The sequence below is a fragment of the Medicago sativa genome, chromosome 8 (assembly GCF_051527215.1).
Source record: "Medicago sativa cultivar Bolivia chromosome 8, Bolivia_mono, whole genome shotgun sequence".
Lineage (NCBI taxonomy): Eukaryota > Viridiplantae > Streptophyta > Magnoliopsida > Fabales > Fabaceae > Medicago > Medicago sativa.
Window position 1 is genome coordinate 91965864 of NC_140756.1, and position 20437 is coordinate 91986300.

Genomic DNA, 20437 nt, shown 5'->3' on the forward strand with positions numbered 1-20437 from the left:
GAGACATAAGTCTACCTAATATTTAATATCTTTTACAATCATTTTCAAAATTATACGAAACAAATAATTATATTTAGAACCATAAATCAAATTCAAACTCATATTTAGAAATAAATAATAATATTTTCACCCCTAAAATACATTTTTCAAAGAATACAAATTAAATAAGAAAATAATTCAAATTGATATTTAATATCATTTATGTAACTCAAACAATATATAAACACACAATCACGCATATTCAAAATTAAATTATAACATGATTATAATAAACAAATTTTTTTGACAAATTATAATAAACAAATTTGATAACATACCATTAAGCATGCACACAACTATTCCTTGAAAGTTATCAATTTCCTCATTTTCAAGTTAAGTATAAATATCACAATCACAAAAGTCTCAACATACCTGTAAAAATCCCAAAATACAAATAAACACTAATAAATAGTCATTTGAATTATTGTTCAAACTTAAAATAATAGATTGCCTCCATGGAATAAAAATATATACCATAAAAAGAGTTTCTCTTATGAATTTTACAGAATCATATGTGCTAATGCATTTGAGATGAAATTTTGAATGATTTTTCTCACATACATAGAGAGATAATTTTTATAGTGTTGAAAATAAACAAAAAATCTACAATATTTTTTAAAAGATAAAATACGTATAAAACAATTTTAATTTGTAGATATTAAGAAATATTTAATTTTTCTAATATATAATATAATGATGTTTATAATATATGCAAGGGTCGGGGTTCGAACCTCGAACACCCAACTTTTTCATATTTAAAATGTGTGAGCTCCAACCACTAAGACCCACAAAAAAAGAATGATGTTTATAATCTCAAGTGTTTTTCTCAATCATAATGATATTATTATTCTATTACTTTCACGTTGCTAAAAAATATCTTAATAACATATTAACAATATGCTGTCTGAAAAAAATATTAATATCATATTGTAAAATTCATATTTAAAACATAACTTTATCTGTTTCCTTAAAAGAAATATAAATTTATACATTAATGACATTAATAATAAATTTTGAATTTTTCTTTACAAAAATGCGAGCAAAATAAGTGAGATTTGTCAAGTAATTGACAAATACTGCTCAACAATTTAACTTGATCAAGTGACAAAATTGTGTTTTTGTAAATGTGTGGTTGCAAGTTTGATTCTCATTTTTGCCGTTATTGAATTTTTTAACCAATTTATATATATAATCATTAACCCGTGGGATGATCAATTTCCAATGATTCAAAGTCACATCGGCCCATTGCTTTTATAATGACACAACATGTTTGGATTTTCGCTAATTCTTTCACATTTATGATATTTTATCTAGATCGTCTGGTCCACCCCATCGATTGTTGGTTTGACCAGTCGGTTTGGTTTAGGTTACTTAACACCAAGTAGTAGTACCTAACAAAAAGAATAGTGTTAGTGTGTTACTAACTATGTTACTTAGACCCCAAAAAAATTAAAAGGGTTAATACCGATTTTAGTCTCTGTAAAAAAATAATAATTTATGTCCCCAACATTTCAGATTCTTCCACTATTGGTCCCTCACTTAAGCTTGTCTGCATAATCTGCTAACTTGTCATGATGACTGTGTAATTATTATTTTTTTCATTTTTTTGAAATGGATTCAGATGCCACTTGGATATTAATTTATGTATACCATTTATTTAAAAGTTATAAAATCAGTAAATTAAACAACAAATACAAAAAAATAAATCAAAACATAGATATAAGTACAAAACCCTAGTTCCATCTTTAGTCCCTTTAAATTTCATTTTCTTCTTCTTCCCAAATGTTATGTACGAACTCCGGCAAACCCTAGTTTGAAACGGCGATTGAAGAACGATTTCGATTGAAGAACGAAGACAAAGTATAGGGGTTATGATTTTGGCCAGAAAATCAACGGTCAGGATCCCTTCGAAGGAAAAAATCAACGGTGACGAATCATTCTAAAGGAAAAACGAACGGTCACGATTGAAGGTACGTTTCTTCCCACCTTTTTGAATTTCGAAACAAACGTTCATGATTCATCCATGGTTGTCAGATTGTTTCCTTTTAATCTTGCATGTTATGTTTGGTCTCGGTTTTGTTGAATAAACACTTATTTACACATGCATTGTTTACAAATATGAGACTTTTCAATGTTGTCTTCCACCATGGTGCTGAGTTTGTACGAAAGGGAGCATTGTTTTACAGAGGTGGGATGAAAACTTTGATTATTGGGCAAGACTCAGATTCATGGAGTTATTTTGAATCTATGGGTTTGATATTGGGATGGAACTATGTTAAATTGACCTATAGGTTGTGGAGGAAGATAGAGGGAGTAGATGAGGCTTTAAAGCATGTCTTACTTGATGATGACATTAAAGCTGTGATGTTGCAAGCAATGATCGAAAACATGGATGCACACATATATGTTGAGCACAATGTGAGTACTAACTCTAACTATGTCTCTGAACCTAAGTGTATTGAACTGAATGTTGCTGATGACAATGGTGAGGATAACAATAGTGAGGATGAAGTTTGAGGGATAAGGTTGGATGATATTGAAGATGAGAGGACAATTGTTTTGGATGATAGGTTTGGTGTTTTTGAAGTTGAGCAACCTGCAAATGGAACCAATAAGGTGGATATAGGAGGACAATCCTATAGGTTGAAGATTGTTGCTAACAAGTCTTCAAGCAAGAAGAAAAAGAAAGCTGCTACTGGTAAGTTAAAAGTGAAAGCCCTAGTTTCCATGGCACGTGGCTACACAACTGGGGTTAATGAGGAAGATGAGTATGTATCTGATGAATTGGGCAATTATGATCCTGATGCTTCAAACGATGAAAATGGTCCAAAATATGAAAAATTTAAGAAAGATCAACTGGGTAAGTGCACTTGATGTGCTTTGTTTTGTAACATGCACTTTACGTGCTTTATTTTGTAATGTTACATATGCACTTGATGTGCTTTAATATGCTATAAGTATGGTTGTTCAAATATATAGGCTAACAAGTTGAATTTATAGAATGTTTTCCCATTTCATATAGTACCAACAACCATCAACGTTTCATAATCAGAAGTTCAACTTCATATTACAAAGTTAAGGTATTGCATAAACAGTCATAATGGCTAATTCTCTAAATAATCATACAAAGTTAAGGCATTACATAAACATCCAACTTGTTCCAACAATTGAACCAACAAGTTGACAATAAGCCAATTTGAATGCAATTGCAAAAAACATCTAGAAAATTAGCAATGGCATGAACAACCAATTGCACTTATTCTTCTTATCCTCATATTTCTTCTTCATCAGTACCCTCTTAGACTCAAGCTCCTTTCTTATTTCTTGTCCACATTCTTTCCCAAAATCCTTCCAAATTTTTTTTCCAGAAATTTTGTACTCACCTTACACTGATTGCAGCCACTATCAAATCCAACACTGTCATTCTTCGGGCGATAGCCTTTTCTCGCAAAGAACAACTCCAATTCATCATCCCATATGAAAAGTTCACAACTTTCCACATCATTCATGTTCCGATTTGTGCATTTCCAAAATTTTCTCTTAGGGTTCTCAACAATATTTGATACCCACAACTTCATAACTGCATTGCACCCACAAATTGGAAGTGGAAGGTTTCCTCTATTTGAGTTGCCAATGCTCGAGATCTTACTCCCACCTGTTTGAAACTACAACTAACCCTAACACAAAGAGAAATAGTAACAAAAAGTCAGGAACACGCAAAAACGAGTATGAATGAAAAGAAATAGATTAGAATCGAGTTTAAGCTAACATATCACGTTTGGGTTTGAAGAAAAAGGTGAAGAACCTGCTAGAGGGAGTATTAAGAAAAAGAAGAACAAGGTAGAGAAGAAGAAGAACGATAAGATTCATAAGAAGAAGAATAAGATGGAAATCATATGTATCACAATCTAATTGGATAATCTAATTTTAATTTTTTTTAATTTAAAAATCATAATTCAATTAATATCCAAGTGGAATATGAATCTATTTAAAAAAAATGAAAAAAAAAATTACACATGTCAGCAGATTCTGCTGACAAGTTTAAGTGAGGGACCAATAGTAGAAGAATTTGAAACGTTGGGGACATAATTTATTTTTGGGTTAATAGTGTCTTACCTCCCTGAAATATAGGGTACTTTTGGTTTTGTCCCCTTTAATTTTTTTTTTTTTTGGATTTGGTCCTTGTAAAAGTAAGATTCTTCAAAAAAACCCCAAGCCATATGACTCAGCGGAATCTCTTATGTGGTGCTGACATGGATTTTGTTTTTTAATTTTTTTTTGTCATCCACGTGTGTAATTCATTTACCACGTCATATTTAATTAAAAAAATTCTGTCAAAAATAAAAACTTTTTTATTTTGAAACAAGTTTTTTAGAATTTTCTAAAAAAAATCTGCAAAGCATCCTACATTTTGTGGCTAATTTCTTGCTGCCCAACACTCACATCACATCTAACACACTTTGTAGAGGTAAATGAATCTCATAATAACAAGCATATATTAACATACCAAACACGGTATACACTAAAATACAATCAACATTCATGTTTGGAGGTCCAAAATACATGTTCCGTTCTAACTTATTAATGACAAACAATAATAAAAGATCCTCCACAAACAAACCGTTATTATCTTCCCTTTGACCTCTATCCTAATAAATCCCACCATACTTCTCATTATTCACACCTATATTGTCAAAAATTAATAGTACTACTATTTTTTTTACAATAAAAAAAAAGTACATTAGACAAAACAAGATAATAACAGCATTGTAACTAAAGATTGAATTTATTTTGAGGTGGGGGTGTGGATATAAAGTAGAAACATGGATATCAAAGTAGTCCAATGTTGTTTGTTTAAAAAAATAAAGAATATAAATATAAACCTTACTTGACCTAATTTGTAGAAAAAATAATAATAATAAAATAATATTAAGCAACGCAACGCAACGCACAAATCTTGTGTGAAATAAGGGTTTTTTGTTACCCCTCCTTTGAAACGCAACGCAGTTCTCTCTTCTTCTCACTCCGTAGAAGAGAGAGAAATATCCATTCGATACAATAACCTAGCTAGCCTCAAAATCCAATCCAATCCAATCCTTCTTCTTCTTCAATTTTCTATCTTTTTCTTCTTCTCTTTCAATCGATTCGGCGCCGCCGCTGAATCAATTTTTGATTAATTCATTCATCTATTCGGTGAAGTTTGCAAGCAATCAATCCCTTTCAAGCGTTTTAGATCGGTATGCAGCAAGGTGATCAAACAGTTCTTAGCTTGAGGCCTGGTGGTGGTCGAGGAAACAGGCTTCTCGCTCCTAGATTCGATTCTTCCTCTTCCAATTCACCTGCTTTTGGTTCCTTTTCATCTGATCTTTCTCATCTTCGTCCTAATGCTGCTGCTTCTTCTCTCCTCGCTTTCAAGGTATAATTAAACCCCTTTTATTTGGATCTGCTTTTGCACACCTCCTTTTAATTAAAAAATTGATTTTTTTTCATTGCTTATGATTCGTTTAATGCTTATGATTTTATTTTTATTTTAGATCAACTTGATTATTAATATTAAGCCTCAATAAATTGCTGTTTTTTGTTTGTTTTGTTGTATGTTTTATATTTTATATTTAATTTAAGGTGTGAGGTCTTGTGCTGATAAAAAAATTGTCTTTAGGTGTCAGTGTTTAATAGCACTGTGGTTTTTAATAATTTGGTTTTGTTTTGTTTAAATCCCATAGATTTGAATATGTCCGGGTTTGATGATTGTGTAATTTGGAATTGAACTGCTATGTTTTATAACTTCATTACTATATTAAAGCATGAAGGCAACACTTTTGAAGATGTAACTAACATAGACTTGAATACCTTTATGTTTTGTTTACTGTTTGGGTACCTTTAAGGTAAGACCTAGATAAAGGTCTAATGTCCTAATTCTTGGTGGGACACTTAAGTATGTGTACTTGCTGTAAATATGGACAGAAAGCAATTCGTGGGCTTTAGGTGGGATTGACTCAGTTTCAAATTACTCATAAAGATCCCACGTATATTCTGTTTAATTCACAAATACGCTAGTCTTTTAATGTTTATGTTTTACTTACTTTATTTGTATATAGTTAATGAATTTTATATTTTTTATGATTTCAGATCAACTTCATTAATATTAAGATTTAAGACTCAATGTGTTGTGGTTTTTTGCTTCTATTAAATTTAATTTGAGTTGGGAGGTCTTGTGCCGACAAATAATTTAAATCCATAGATTTGTAAATGGTTAATGGTTTTTTATCTTTTATTTTTTTTAAATTTCAGATAAACATGATTAATATTAATATTCAATTTGATGCTGTTTTTTGCTTCCTTTAAATTTAATTTGAGGCACAAGGTCTTTTGCCGACAAAAATTTTGTTTTTACGTTTGGGTTTATTTAACTTTAATTTGAGTTGCGAGGTCTTTTGCCGACAAAAAATATTTGTATTTAAGCGAGGCTTTATTATGTGGTTTCATTTAATCTAAATCCATTGATTTGAATGTGTCTGATTTTGATGATTGTGTATTTTGGAATTTAACTTATTTGTTTGACAACTTTATAAAAGCATGGCGATAATGCTTCAGAGGAGCCAACTAAAATATACTTACAGACTTGTTTATTTTGTTTACTGCCCTCTGTTTGCTGTCTAACAACCCGGGATTTAAGTTGAGACCCCATAAGACAGGGCAAGCTTGATTTTAATGTCCTAATTCTTGGTGGGACACTTAAGTACGTGTACTTGCTGTAAATATGGACAGAAAGCAATGTGTGGGCTTTAGGTGGGTTTGACGAAGTCTCAAATTACCCATGAAGATCCCACATACATTGAACTTAGTTTCAGAATCCTGGTTGATGCTGCAACTTCTTTGTTGCATGATATTTGATATATTTTTTTGGTATTTCGGTCTAGTATATATGTTTTTCTCTGTATCATTCATATTTCATACCGATTACAGCTTGGTCTATGTGTGGTTAATCCTTATATGGACTCGATTTTCACTGTGATGTCCGTGCATAGAATTTATGTCATTGCATTCTAACTTTGAGTCATTTTCTTTCTCTGGGTTGCATGTTTGAATGGTGCTAGTTTGAATATGACTATGCTATGGGATTTGTATCTAACTACTTTTGGCATTATAGGTTGGAGATTCGCAGTTCGAGAGCCGTGAGCGTGTGCGATATACTAAAGAAGAGCTTTTACAGATTAGAGAGGTAATTTGCTCCTGCTGCTTAGTGTTTTCCTTTTCAAATTAATTATATGGTTCCTTAATGAGTTTTTGTTCACCTGCTGCCTATTTACAATTCTTCCCCAATTATTCTGTTTTTTTCCCATGAAGCTTATTGTTCATTAAAAGGCCACCCATGCCGTTGTCTAAGTCTATGGATAAATGTTCTGTATACTTTTGGGTCATTTTTGGACCTCTTTTCTCTAGGGAACTGCTTTTGTTTGCATGTATTTTGTGGCTAATATTTCTTTTACTCACAGACTCTTGAGGAGACCCCTGAGGATATTTTAAAGCTCAGACATGATATTGATGCTGAACTTTTTGGTGAAGATCAAAGTTGGGGTCGTGTAGAGAACAATGTGAGTGTGTTTTCTGTCTTCTTTATATTCTGTTAGCTTCGTAAAAGGTTGAATCATTTTTCATCCCGAAGGGTATGTTGATTGTTGAAGTTGATTAGTGTTGATTTATTAGGCACTGAACACATACTAATAGTAGTATCTTGCTGTGGATCCTTTCAGCAATGAATGAAAAACTATTGTGTTTGAATGACATGCTACTATTTTATTCTTCTGTCATGTGCAATTATACATTGTCTTTTTTATTAATTTATTTATGACCATTGTCAAAATATTTAGTTTAAATTCTGTATTAATCTTTATATTATCTTTCTGCAGCCCCCAACTCAAATTCAAAACCGATACTCTGAACCAGATAACCGTGACTGGCGCGGCCGTTCTGCACAACCTCCTGCTAACGCAGATGAGAGGTCTTGGGATAATATCAAGGAGAATAGAGATTTTGGCAATACTAGTCAGGTTAATCGTCAAGACCAACCGAGGACTAACCAAGGGGTAATAAACATTTGCAGAACTGCACAATATCTGTTTTGTTTTCTAGTTTGTTTTACGAGCTCATGTTTGAGTCTCACATTATTGAGAAACTAAGTTTTTTTTTTCTCTCCTTGAAGTAGAAGCTTTTAAATAGACGGCACTTTGTATAGTTTGCACATAGTGTACAATAGATTGCTTATTTGGTCTTGTTTATAAATCTCTGTCTCATTAATTCAGGGAGGACCTGCTCCTACTCTAGTCAAGGCTGAGGTACCATGGTCTGCCAGAAGGGGAACTCTCTCTGACAAGGATCGTGTCCTAAAGACTGTTAAAGGGTAATTTTCAATTCTTTAGCATCTGTTAAGAGTTTTATACTGATTTCCATTTGACTTTGTTCTGTCTCAAATCCTTACTTCCGTTCATTCCTAGTAATTTTCTTGGATATTTATCAAGAACAGTTTGGGGGACTGTACCTTATCCAATTTCCATAATAACCATAAGTCAATATTTGCGAGTTGGACAAGCTTCTTGTATTTATTATTTTGTCACGTGTTAACCATTGAGCTCTGTTTATACTTTTCATTGGTTTGCTTTTTCAATGAAGTAACTCAATTACGAGCCTTCAGAATTCTTAGACTTGTGCTACTTGCTACTTCTATGCTAAATGCTCCTAACTAATTCAATGCAGGATACTAAACAAGTTGACTCCTGAAAAATTTGATCTCCTGAAAGGTCAATTGATCGATTCTGGCATTACATCAGCTGACATATTGAAGGTTCCCCCCCTTTTATTTGAAAATATATTTCTCTTTGCATCCTTGTTTGTTCTCAACTGACATTCTTTGTAATTGCAGGGAGTCATTTCATTGATATTTGATAAGGCAGTGCTAGAACCAACATTCTGCCCCATGTATGCTCAGCTGTGTTCTGATCTTAATGAGAAGCTGCCTCCATTCCCATCTGAAGAACCTGGTGGGAGAGAAATAACTTTTAAGAGAGTACTCTTGAATAACTGCCAGGAAGCTTTTGAAGGTGCTGGCAAACTGAGGGAAGAATTGTCGCAGATGACTTCCCCTGAGCAGGAGACAGAGCGACGCGACAAGGAAAGACTTGTTAAAATTCGTACCCTTGGAAACATCCGTTTAATTGGTGAGCTGCTGAAGCAAAAAATGGTTCCTGAAAAGATTGTCCATCACATTGTTCAGGTTCTTGCTGGACTTATGACTTGACTGTAATGTAATTTCTTGTTGGTTTGGGAGGAGTATTCACTTACCTTCTTGGTTAACTGATGTTATGAACAGGAGCTTTTGGGAGCTTCTGACAGCAATGTGTGTCCGGCTGAGGAAAATGTTGAAGCCATATGTCATTTTTTCAACACTATTGGCAAGCAGCTTGATGAAAGCCCAAAATCACGACGTATAAATGATATGTACTTTGGCCGGTTGAAAGAATTGAGCACAAATCCTCAACTTGCACCACGGATGAAATTCATGGTTCGTGATGTTATAGATTTGCGTGCTAGCAACTGGGTTCCACGACGTGAAGAGGTAAAATTAAAATGTTCACTGTTCTGCATATATACATTATGTCTCAAAATTCAAAGGTTGATTTACTTGTTTTTTTTAATATCAAAAGTATTAATGTTTTACTCTATCTGTATCTAGATCAAGGCCAAAACCATCAGTGAAATCCATGATGAGGCAGAGAAGAATCTTGGATTGCGTCCAGGTGCCACCGCAGGTATGAGAAACACCCGTGTTACTGGTGTTCAAGGTAACACAGGAGCCGGGGGCTTCCCCATTGCCCGACCTGGTACAGGAGGTTTAATGCCTGGGATGCCAGGTGCAAGGAAGATGCCTGGGATGCCTGGTATTGATAATGATAACTGGGAAGTGCCTAGGACTAGATCTATGCCAAGAGGAGACATGTCTGGCGCTCAAACTGGAGGACGTGTCCAATCTCCTTATCTTTCCAAGCCACCAGTCCTAAACTCGAAGTTACTGCCTCAAGGCAGTAGTGGTCTTATAAGTGGGAAGAATAGTGCCCTGGTGCTTGGAGGTGGTACTCCTTCTGCTCTACCATCAAACATTGTTTCAGCTACAGAGCCTGCACCTGTCAAACCTGTTTCTGCCGCATCCCCTGAGAAGCCACAGGCCCCAGCTGTAAAATTGAATATTGATGATCTTCACCGCAAAACTGTCTCTCTTTTGGAAGAATATTTCAATGTTCGGCTTTTGGACGAGGCATTACAGTGTGTGGAGGAACTAAAAGCACCGACCTATCACCCAGAGGTTGTGAAGGAAGCCATTTCTCTTGGACTAGATAAAAGTCCACCACGCGTTGAACCTGTTGCCAATCTTATTGAGTATCTGTTTATGAAGAAGATTCTCACAGCTAGAGACATAGGGACTGGATGTTTGTTATTTGCTTCTCTGCTGGATGATATTGGCATAGATTTACCTAAAGCACCAAATAACTTTGGTGAGATAATAGGGAAATTAGTTTTGTCCGGGGGTTTGGACTTTAAGGTGGTCAAAGAGATCCTTAAGAAGGTGGGTGACGACTACTTCCAGAAAGCAATATTCAACTCTGCAATGCAGGTAATTAGCTCTGCATCCGGGCAAGCTGTGTTGGATTCACAAGCATCTGACATTGAGGCCTGCCAGGCTCTGTTTGAGTGAATCGAAAGACTTCGCACAAGTATACTGATGTCTTTTTTACTGGATGAACGTCTCTGCCTTGTTTCACTAGTTTCAAATTCCCTTCTTTTTATGCTCACTTTGAGTTATTGAGCATTTGTATTACAGTAAGAATATTAAAGTGGAGCTTCCAGTCAGGTATTTTCATCAGTTGTATAATTTTTTTTTGTTTTGATGTCGTAGAGTTGTTTATTGAGGGAAAAGTTAAACCATAAAGCTAAGGATTTTGTTTTCCAGTTGGCTAAATCATATGCCAAGTTTCTCCAAGATAGTGGCCCATCCCTTAGGGGGTCCAAATGTTTTGTATTTCATTAGTAGCCATTTTTTTCTTCTGATTTTCTTGACAGAGTAATTGTTAAACTGGTCAGTTCATAAATGTCATCGTCGTTATTTCCGCTAGATTTTCTTTTTAAGGTTTAGATTTCTGTCTTGTATGTTGCAACATAAATTGTGTGATCAATTATTTCATTCTTTTATTTAGGACTAGGATAAGACTCCTCCAAATTGATGTATTTAGGACTACGATAAGACTCCTCTAAAGTGAACAATTCATTTTAGATAAAAATCAACCAATGGTTGATATTATGTGCACGCACATAACAATCCATGGGTTGTTATACGGTTGGTTACAATAATAATAATTAGTTTTTTTACTTTACCAACTTACACTTTAGTGGAGCCAAATTTGTAGTCCTAAATCCGTTCCCTTTGTTTTTTTAAGTGTCATTTGAGTACATTTTTTGTTTGTTCTTATTTAACTGTCGCTTTGATAGATAAAGGGTACAATTTGTTAATTATACTTTTCTTAATTGCTCATATTTACTTCTTTTCAATAAAAACTAAAAATAGTTGTTTTTAACATTTTCTTTTTATAAAACAAAGTTTGTCTTCTGGTAATTGTTTGTTATGGGCAGAGGTTCATCAATTTTATTAAGAGATCAAGTGTATGAAAAAAAGTACTAGTGGAGAGGAGGAGTGTATCACAATGTTTTGTTAAGGGAAAAAAAAATGCGGCAACAGGACTATTTTAAAAAACGAAGGAATGGTTTGAGTGTATCCCAATCTTAATACTTTTTTTTTTTCTTTCATCAATTACACCGACAAACTTATAAATAATACATAAAAACTTATTTATTGCATAAGTTAAGAAATATGCCAATCCATAAAATATTCAATATTAATCTTAAAAATTTAATTTTTTTGTGATGGTTATGTTAGAGAATGATTATTTTTTCCAGTTAATCGTTAGTCTATTTCAATATTAAACATCTCTAATGGGGCTTTTTTAATAACAATTTTAGTGTTTCACACGTTACTTTGAGCTTTATAAGTTTAGTAAAAATTACTTACGTAAAGAATCTTAAAGGTGAGTTTTTTTTAAGGAATCTTAAAGGTGAGTTATAAAATATTAAAAAAATATTATACGTTTAAAAGCGTAAACTCTCAAACGAGAGAATATGAAACATTGAAGAGGCAAAAGTGATATTTTTAATTTAAACAATTAACTGTATGTTCGATTGTACATTTTTTCACCGCACGTTTGAGAGCCTTTCACCGTCGTAGTCTCTAGCAATGAAGGATTTGATTTAGTCTTTTACAATTTGCTCGCAACACAATTCAATTTCTGATAAAAAAAATTTTAGATCTATCTTTAATTATAATTATCGATATTTTATACTTTAAATGAGTTGCTCACTTTAGAGGAAGTAAATTCAACTAAAAATAATACACGCCTCACATTTTCATACGAGGTATAAATTACTGTATCTATTAGTTTTTGACTCATTACAATATAAATATTAATTTGTTCTAATATAAAAATATCAGAGATTAATTTGAGTATTCTTTTTCAGATGGACCACGAGAAAATCCTAAAGGATTAAGTAAGGTCTTTATCCATAATAAATATTGCATAAAATTAAATCACAACGTCCTTTTTTTGCCAAATAACAAATAATATAGTTTTTGTAGAGGAATAAATAATATAGTTATATGGCATAAATAAAATATAAAATAAGTGTTCAGACAAAAAAAAAAAAAAAGAAGCATAAAAAGAGCTATTTAAAAAGCATAAAATGAGTTGTTAAAAGTTCAGTCTAATAGGTTTGGCGCGTTTTTGATTTCGAATCTGAAAGGAAATGGCGGAAGGTGGAAATGGCGCAACGAGGGATGAATCTATGAAACTAGCCATAGCGATTTCACTTCTCCGATCTAAGTTTATCAAAAACACTAAACACTCCTCCAATGCTATTTCTCCTTCTCAATCGGAAAATCTTCTCCGTTGGAAACGAAAGGTTCATCCAAACTACTCTTCCCTCTTTTCTTCTCAAAAATCCAATGCGTTTTTAACTTGAATCTCGTGTTTTCATTCTTAGGCTAAGGAAAGGAAGCAAGAGATTCTACGCCTCAAAGAAGATCTGAAGGAAACTCAAGGTTCGAGGCAGATACCACAATTTTCTCTTATAAACGCATTTTTAAACGTGCAATTGTGATATGATTCTGAGTTTTTTTGTTTTGTTTTTGGATTCAGATGCTGCTTCACACTGTGATCTATTCCCTGAGAGTGCTTCTTGCAAGTGCTATTTCTTCGATAATTTAGGGAAATTAAGTCCTAAGCATGATCGAAATGATTCTAATAACAGATTCAATGATGTGCTTCGCCGAAGATTTCTAAGACAAGGTTTCGTTATTATATTAATTATCATAATCATCATGTTCTTATTATTCTTAGTTGTGGTATCCTGCTTTTGAATTGGTTATTGATGTTGAAATTTTGCATTCTGCAGTGAGATTTAAGGAAAGGAGGAGAAGAATTGGATCTTCATCTTCTTCAACTCAGCAACGGCTTTCTTTAGGTACTTATTAATAAACAACTTAATCACTACCAAAAAAAATAATAAACAACTTAATTAAGCGTTTATGTTATAAGCGCTTATCATATAAGCGCTTATGTATACGCCATTATTTTTGTAACGAAAGATAACATAAAGTCAAACTACTTTCATATAAGTTATAAACTGTTTACATAAACTATTTCATAACTCATAAGCTCTCTCAACCAGTTTTACAAGTGTTAAGGTAGCGCTTTGGCACTCACACTAGGATACATTCAGGAATTTAGAAGTGAATGTAGTTGCACTAAATCTGTCTTCTAATTTGAAACTAAAACTGCAGGTTTAGTTGAGGAGGATGAAACCGAGCAGCTTAAGGCGTCTGTTGATTTTCTTGTGGAGCTCTGTGAGACTGTATCACCTGTAAGCATGCTTCACTGCTTTTGAGCATTTTTCTTTGACTAATTTGTGATTCAAATAATACATTTTGTAGTAGAGTTTATAAAAATGCTGATGTTATTACATAGAATGTGAACAGTTTTAATTCTATTTCATTTGGTTATTCATTGTATTTTGCAGGTGGATGATTCAAAGTTTGCAAACTTGGCACACCAATCCGTTGAATTTATATTGGGTATTCTGCTCTCTTCAGTAATTAACTGAAGTGCTTTTCCTACTCTCTTTTTTGTTCTTTTCAAATTGAATATTTGAAATGATATGTCTTCTAAGTTTGAAAAGCCGGCACATCATGATGTACACTTTATATTTGGTATGCTGCCCTTTTCACTAATTGAAGACCCTGTTATTGGTAATTTGAAATAAGATAAATCTAGAACTACATAGAATTTCCATGTAAAAATCTAAAAGTGCTTTAATTATAGAAAAAAGTGAAAAATATCCAAGAGTGCTTATTAAAAGCGTCTTTCAATTAGCAATGACTCTGTTCCATCCATGCATGTACTCGGCCTGCTTATGCGTTGTGATATGAGCGGCCTTGGTAATTTTTGAGTTGCTTACCCATGCAGCCATTGGGGGATTCAATTGATCTGCTGAATAAAATCTCTCTGAAATTATCTCTAGTGTTGGATAAGCTAATGATTTATCTCTCTTTTTGAGTAAGGCTTATGACTACCCTTCATATTTAATGGAGGAGTCTCCTAGTGGTGGGGGATAGGGGAAGGGAAACTGTTCTCTTTGCACATCCAGTGCTCCGGTCAATACTGTATTGACAATACAGCTGCTAACTCCAGTCAGTTAGTTATGAATTGTTATTGGCTGTGGGATTATAAGCTATATAAGGTAAACACAGGCTCCCTACTCCCCTTCCACACATCCAGCGGTAATTTACGAGTGATTAACATCAAATTTTACTTGTTACTTTGCTTCCCTTTGATTTTTATACTCTTATTACGGATCACTAGCATATGAATTACTCATGAAACCCACATCAATATTATTTGCCATCCGCACTGAAAATTGCCGTATATCTTTTCTGAAGGTTCATTGAAGACTCTTCTGTCTAGGGGAAGGAACCTGGAACTTGTTGAACGAATTATCAACAGCTTAGTTACACGTTTGACTATGAAGATGTGCTCATACTTGTCAGAAAATGGTATATTACTAGTTTTAGCTTGATGACAATAAATAATTTTTACTTGCATTGTTAGCCTAATATGTAATATAAGACCTTAAACTAGTGTAGAAGTGTCGCGTTTCCGACATTTATTCTGAAGCTTAACCATTAAATACTATTTTCATTTTTTTTTTTTTTTTTGATAACTACTATTTTCATTTCTTATTTACTCTAATTAATGGTCTTCTTGTTCCTTTTTTTTTTATCTTTCCAAAATCATATCTTCGTAGGATCTCAAGACAGTGGCACCAATGCACAGTTCTGTATTCAGCATTTGGTCCGTAAACTTGGAAGTGCGCCCTATATTGGCCGACGGGTTATACTTTCAGTTTGTCAAAGAATTTTGGTGTTAGCAGAACGTTTGCTTTTCTCTGATCCTTTTGATGAAAAGTTTCCTGACATGCACGAATGTATGTTCATCATGTAAGTTCTTTACTAATGCACCTTACTATGATCTCCAAATTTAAATATCACAATGAGTAGCTCAATTTAGAGGTATTGTTCAAAAAGTAGAGTTTTTGAAAGCAATCCGTCTTACTTTTATTTGTGGGAGCCAGGATCCAGCTTATTGAGTTTTTGGTGGCAGATTACTTACTAGAGTGGTCAAAAGCTGAAGATTTTGACACCAGTATGTATCATATTTCAGCCTTTTATTATTATTATTATTATTATTATTATTATTATTATTATTATTATTATTATTATTATTATTATTATTATTATTATTATTATTTTACATGAATTCTTAATTAACTTTAAATAAAAGCCTGCCACAATCAACATTTTAATTTCTCAGCTATCAAATTCTCCATCAAGTAGTCTTGCCAATACAATATTATTGTTAATTGACTGTGATGAAGATGAATCGAGTTTAACGGCTCAAACTAAGTGGTTAATATGACATTACAGTGCTCCTTGAAGATTGGATGACGGCAATTATTCAGGCAAGAAAAGCATTAGAACTTCTGGAAAGCAGAAATGGACTATACACGCTTTATATGGACCGTGTCACAGGTGAATTGGCAAAGCATGTTGGTGGAGTCTCATTGCTTCAGAAGGTTAAACCGGATATTTTTAATCGTCTGTTTCACTAAACATTGATTAAATTGTGAGTAAGCTTGAGCAGGTTATGCAGAGTCCTGCAAAGAAAAAAATCTCTTAAAAAATGAGGCAATTGATGTAATAATTCAGCATTTGGTGCCAGGACTTGTGAACTGAAATGAGAATGTGGGAAAAGTCATAGCAGTGCCAAGACTTGAATACTTTTAGAAGATTGAAGAATTTAATAAATATTTTAGAACTTTACTGTAACACCAATGACTATTGAACCCTTTTAAGAATCTTTTGAGATATGTAATGTCAATGACTACTGTGTGATGGTTATGGTGCAATGGTACTGCTTAAATTCCTTGATTCTTTTGGTATGTAATGTCCATGGCTACTGTGATGGTGGAATGTAATGCCTAGTGGTGCATTCTTTGGCTACTTATTTTGTAATCATGACTATCTAGCACTTTGTGCATAACTTTATTAGTTAAATGAGTATTGTTATATTTTTTTTGAAGCCGAGTATTGTTATTCAATGATACAAAGAATTTCACAAATTTCTCTGGATGGTAAAAAGGTTCAAGCCTAAAGACTAAAGAGTATAATTGGAGTGCTGTTGAATTTGTGTCGTATAAAGTCAACATCCTCATCTTTGATCTCAATGGTTTTTCCCAAGCCCTCGTTATGCTGACATATAATGCTGATTTTGAATCGATGTTCATGTTCTTCAACATATAATAGTCAACAACATGTTTGTGCTCTTGAAGCCATGCAGGACACATGCATTCCTCCTCTAATGACCGAACTATTTTTACTTGTTACCATATGACAGTGGATCATCTTTCCATTTTCCCCTTCAACCCAATATCTTCATACGTGTTGACTGTTGGTAAAAACAAAATATAACAGTGAAACCCTTCCTCTCCTCGTCAGCTGATTCTATATAATTCACAATTTTTCATCACCACCTTTCTCCAATTTCATTACAATACCGTGAATATCTACATCGCAAACACACTCTTAGGCTTTATCTTCTTAGCAAGTTACCTGATAACCTATCACCTCAATAAACACACCCTCAACTTCTAAAGGGATTTGACGAGTTATCTTCTTAATTTATGTCCATTTTCATTTGTTTCATTTGAAGAGATAAAAACACATAAAAAGTAAAAATAATAATTAATGACAATAGAACCCACTCAATGGTAGAATCCACAATTTTTTTTTGTATGTATCTCTTTCTAAATGACATTCTCTATTTATTTATATAAATGAAAATGATCCTTACTCGAATATAACTTGTTTATTGATGTGACAACTATTAGTTAATTATAGAATCAAATAAGCATGACATGTCAAATGATGAACTCAAATTAGTTTGCTTCTAATATAGAATCAACTTAATTTTTTTTTCAAACATTGATAAACAAATCACAAACATTAAATTTTGTATTATATTTTATTCCATTGAAAATGTAGTTTTTTATATATTATTTTGTGTATTTTGTATCATTTTTAATTTTAATATTTATTATTATTTACAATTTGGTTATGTAATTTATTAATTTTTTTTACAACTTTGATAATTAATATTAATTTTAATTTTAAATCAAAACTAATTACAAATAAAAATATAAACTTGTTGGATCAAATTTGAGTTCTTTATATAAAATCATTGTTAAAGTAAAAACTACATAAATTAACTACGAAATGATTAAATCCAACTGACAATTTACCCCCATAAAATCTTCTTAAAAAAAAAAAAAAGAGTCAACCTCATGAAATATAGTTTACTCATTTTAATTTATCTTATTAAAAATGTTTTAAGAGCATAAAACTCAAATTATAATTTTTTGTAGGGCCAAATTAAAGTGGATAGAGAATTTTTTTTTTAATCTAAAAACTAGTTACAAACCTGTGCTTCGCACGGGGTGGATTGCTTTTTTTTTTTTTTTTCGGATAATTTTGTTGGCAAATACATATTTGTTAATACGCTTAAAAGTAAACTGATTCCAAATATAGATATTACATGCATATAAATATAAAAAACCATGATCCATAACATATCAAATCCTAGATAGGTCTACCATAAACGAAACCAAAACAAAAGTTATACAACATAGATTCTAAAGTAGTTGTGTTTGATGGATTACAAAGTTAAATATCCAAAATGGCCTCATCGTCTTCAATTCCAAAAGTAACCACCACCTTTCGTTGTTTACTGGCCGCGGATGTGTCTGACATACATTTTGGTTGGTGGATCTTCCAAATCAAAGATCAACTTGTCACCCTCTTGTAAGTCGCAGTCTATGACGAAGTCAGACCATTCACCACCCCAAAGATTTCTCAGCATTCCTCCTGTCAGCAATATTTTTTTTTATTATCTATATTGTTTGAATTTTGAGTTTGAATTGTGGGTGAGGTTTGTCAAGTAATTTAATTGAATTCTGAACAAAAGACGTGTTTACAACTATTATCTTGTTGGATTAACAGATTAATGGACTAAAAAAATCAGGTGTTTGTATATTATCGTAGAGTAGAAGACTGAAAATACACTATCCAACTTGAAAATCTAACTGAAAATACACTATCGTAGAGAGTAGTATCCTGATATGTTGATCTATAGGCTTTGTCAAGCAATCTCACCCATTTTTTTTTTTGGAAGGAATCTCACCTATTTTAATCCCTAAATACAAATTACAATGGATAGTTCTTCATAAGTAATAATATTAGTTCAAGTAAAAAGAATTACTGAATCAATTAAAAAGAAGTAATAAAAATTACATACAACTTGATCGTAAGTTGCTGCTGCTTGTACTTTGATTATCAGATATTGTTAGAAGTTGCTCAAGATATTAAACTCCCAAGTCTTCTAACACCAAGACACTTGATCCCTCTGATTGATCTTGTTTCCCTGCTTTATTATTTACACCTTTGGATAACATCTTTCTTTGTTCACAGTGTCTCTCCTTGAGTGCAAGTTCAGGTGAAAACCCCTCTGCAATCATATTGAATCTCTTGCAAAGATCCTTTGACCCTTTGAACAGAAAAATTGAGCACAACATTATTACCTCTCATTGAAAATGCAGCTTGATCGTAAGCCAAAGCAGCATCCTCAACACTATCAAATGTTCCAAGCCAAACCCTTCTTCCTCTTCTTGTTGTGTCTCTGATCTCTGCTGCATATTTTCCCCTAGGTCTTTTTCTCACACCTATATATGAAGACTTTTGATTCATCTAATTATTATTCTGCAACACTTCCTTTGCTTCAGATGATGATGACTTCAACATCAATTGTTTTGGCTCATTTTCGGTAATTGTTGTCTGCGAACTCGATGAGAAATCAATCATATCAAAGGAAAGAAAACCACACAAACAATATTGCATATTTAGCATTGTAATCAAACACCTAACCATCTGAATTTTTGACAATGAAACAAGAAACAATAATCGGATCAAGTACTTCAAATTATAAAGTAATAAAACAACAATCGGATCAAGTACTTCAAATTATAAAGTCAAATATTCTTATTTACACTCACAAAACTCATTTTTATTGTCAAATAATTATTATGAAACATAAAAGTCGTTGTGCAAGTATCTTGGATTTAGCTTTGCAGATAAATAAAGTAAATTGTTGAAAGAAAGCTTACAAATACTTTATTATGCTATGTACGTCGGAAGCTGATCATATGGTGATTAATCGGCTTGCAGCAATTCAGAATCAATTATCATACTTGATTCATTTTATTCCTTACTCCAGCTTTGAACTCCATCAAGGCTCTTGAATCAGTGTTCACATTTCTCCTGATATGTAATCATCATCTGCAGAAAAATTAGAGAGGTAACCTAAGCAGGTTGCAATAGAACTGATGCATTCAATTTATTTATTGTAAAACCATTATAAATAAAAGGTGTGTGATCTCATTATAGACACACAGAATTTACACTAATTTTACATATTTCACAAATCTAACTGTTGACCATGATTTGATGTATTATGAATACGCCCAGTTTATGCCTAGTTTTATGCATATGCTGTCATAGCAACCTTTCTGCTGTCAATAGAAAAATGAAAGGAGCACTTACAATGGAAAAGGTGTTTTGCAACAGTTTCATTTG

At 32.8% G+C, this 20437-nt stretch overlaps 2 protein-coding genes, 2 non-coding genes and 1 pseudogene across 4 annotated transcripts; 4 read left to right on the plus strand and 1 right to left on the minus strand.

Moving 5' to 3' along the window:
• The first annotated feature begins 5034 nt into the window (after positions 1 to 5034).
• Positions 5035 to 11203, plus strand: EIFISO4G1 (MIF4G domain-containing protein / MA3 domain-containing protein). Its single transcript, XM_085737773.1, has 9 exons — positions 5035 to 5455; positions 7190 to 7261; positions 7536 to 7634; positions 7950 to 8126; positions 8343 to 8440; positions 8794 to 8881; positions 8960 to 9310; positions 9407 to 9652; positions 9770 to 11203. Exons 1-9 carry the CDS (start codon positions 5279 to 5281, stop codon positions 10784 to 10786), a joined length of 2325 nt encoding a protein of 774 aa, XP_085593899.1. The 5' UTR covers positions 5035 to 5278; the 3' UTR covers positions 10787 to 11203.
• On the plus strand, positions 5970 to 6073 carry LOC146903297 (small nucleolar RNA snoR103). The gene has a single exon (XR_015024438.1). It is a non-coding gene; the product is annotated as a small nucleolar RNA snoR103 (small nucleolar RNA).
• On the plus strand, positions 6774 to 6877 carry LOC146903298 (small nucleolar RNA snoR103). The gene has a single exon (XR_015024439.1). It is a non-coding gene; the product is annotated as a small nucleolar RNA snoR103 (small nucleolar RNA).
• Positions 11204 to 12806: 1603 nt separating the features above from the next.
• On the plus strand, positions 12807 to 16832 carry MPS1 (multipolar spindle 1). The gene is made up of 10 exons (XM_085737774.1): positions 12807 to 13098; positions 13180 to 13237; positions 13335 to 13484; positions 13591 to 13659; positions 13979 to 14058; positions 14215 to 14269; positions 15134 to 15247; positions 15499 to 15691; positions 15826 to 15896; positions 16178 to 16832. The coding sequence occupies exons 1-10, from the start codon at positions 12943 to 12945 to the stop codon at positions 16360 to 16362; spliced, it is 1131 nt and encodes a 376-aa protein (XP_085593900.1). The 5' UTR covers positions 12807 to 12942; the 3' UTR covers positions 16363 to 16832.
• Positions 16833 to 18879: 2047 nt separating this feature from the next.
• Positions 18880 to 19666, minus strand: LOC146903300 (ethylene-responsive transcription factor 1B pseudogene; annotated as a pseudogene).
• Between the last annotated feature and the right edge of the window lie 771 nt (positions 19667 to 20437).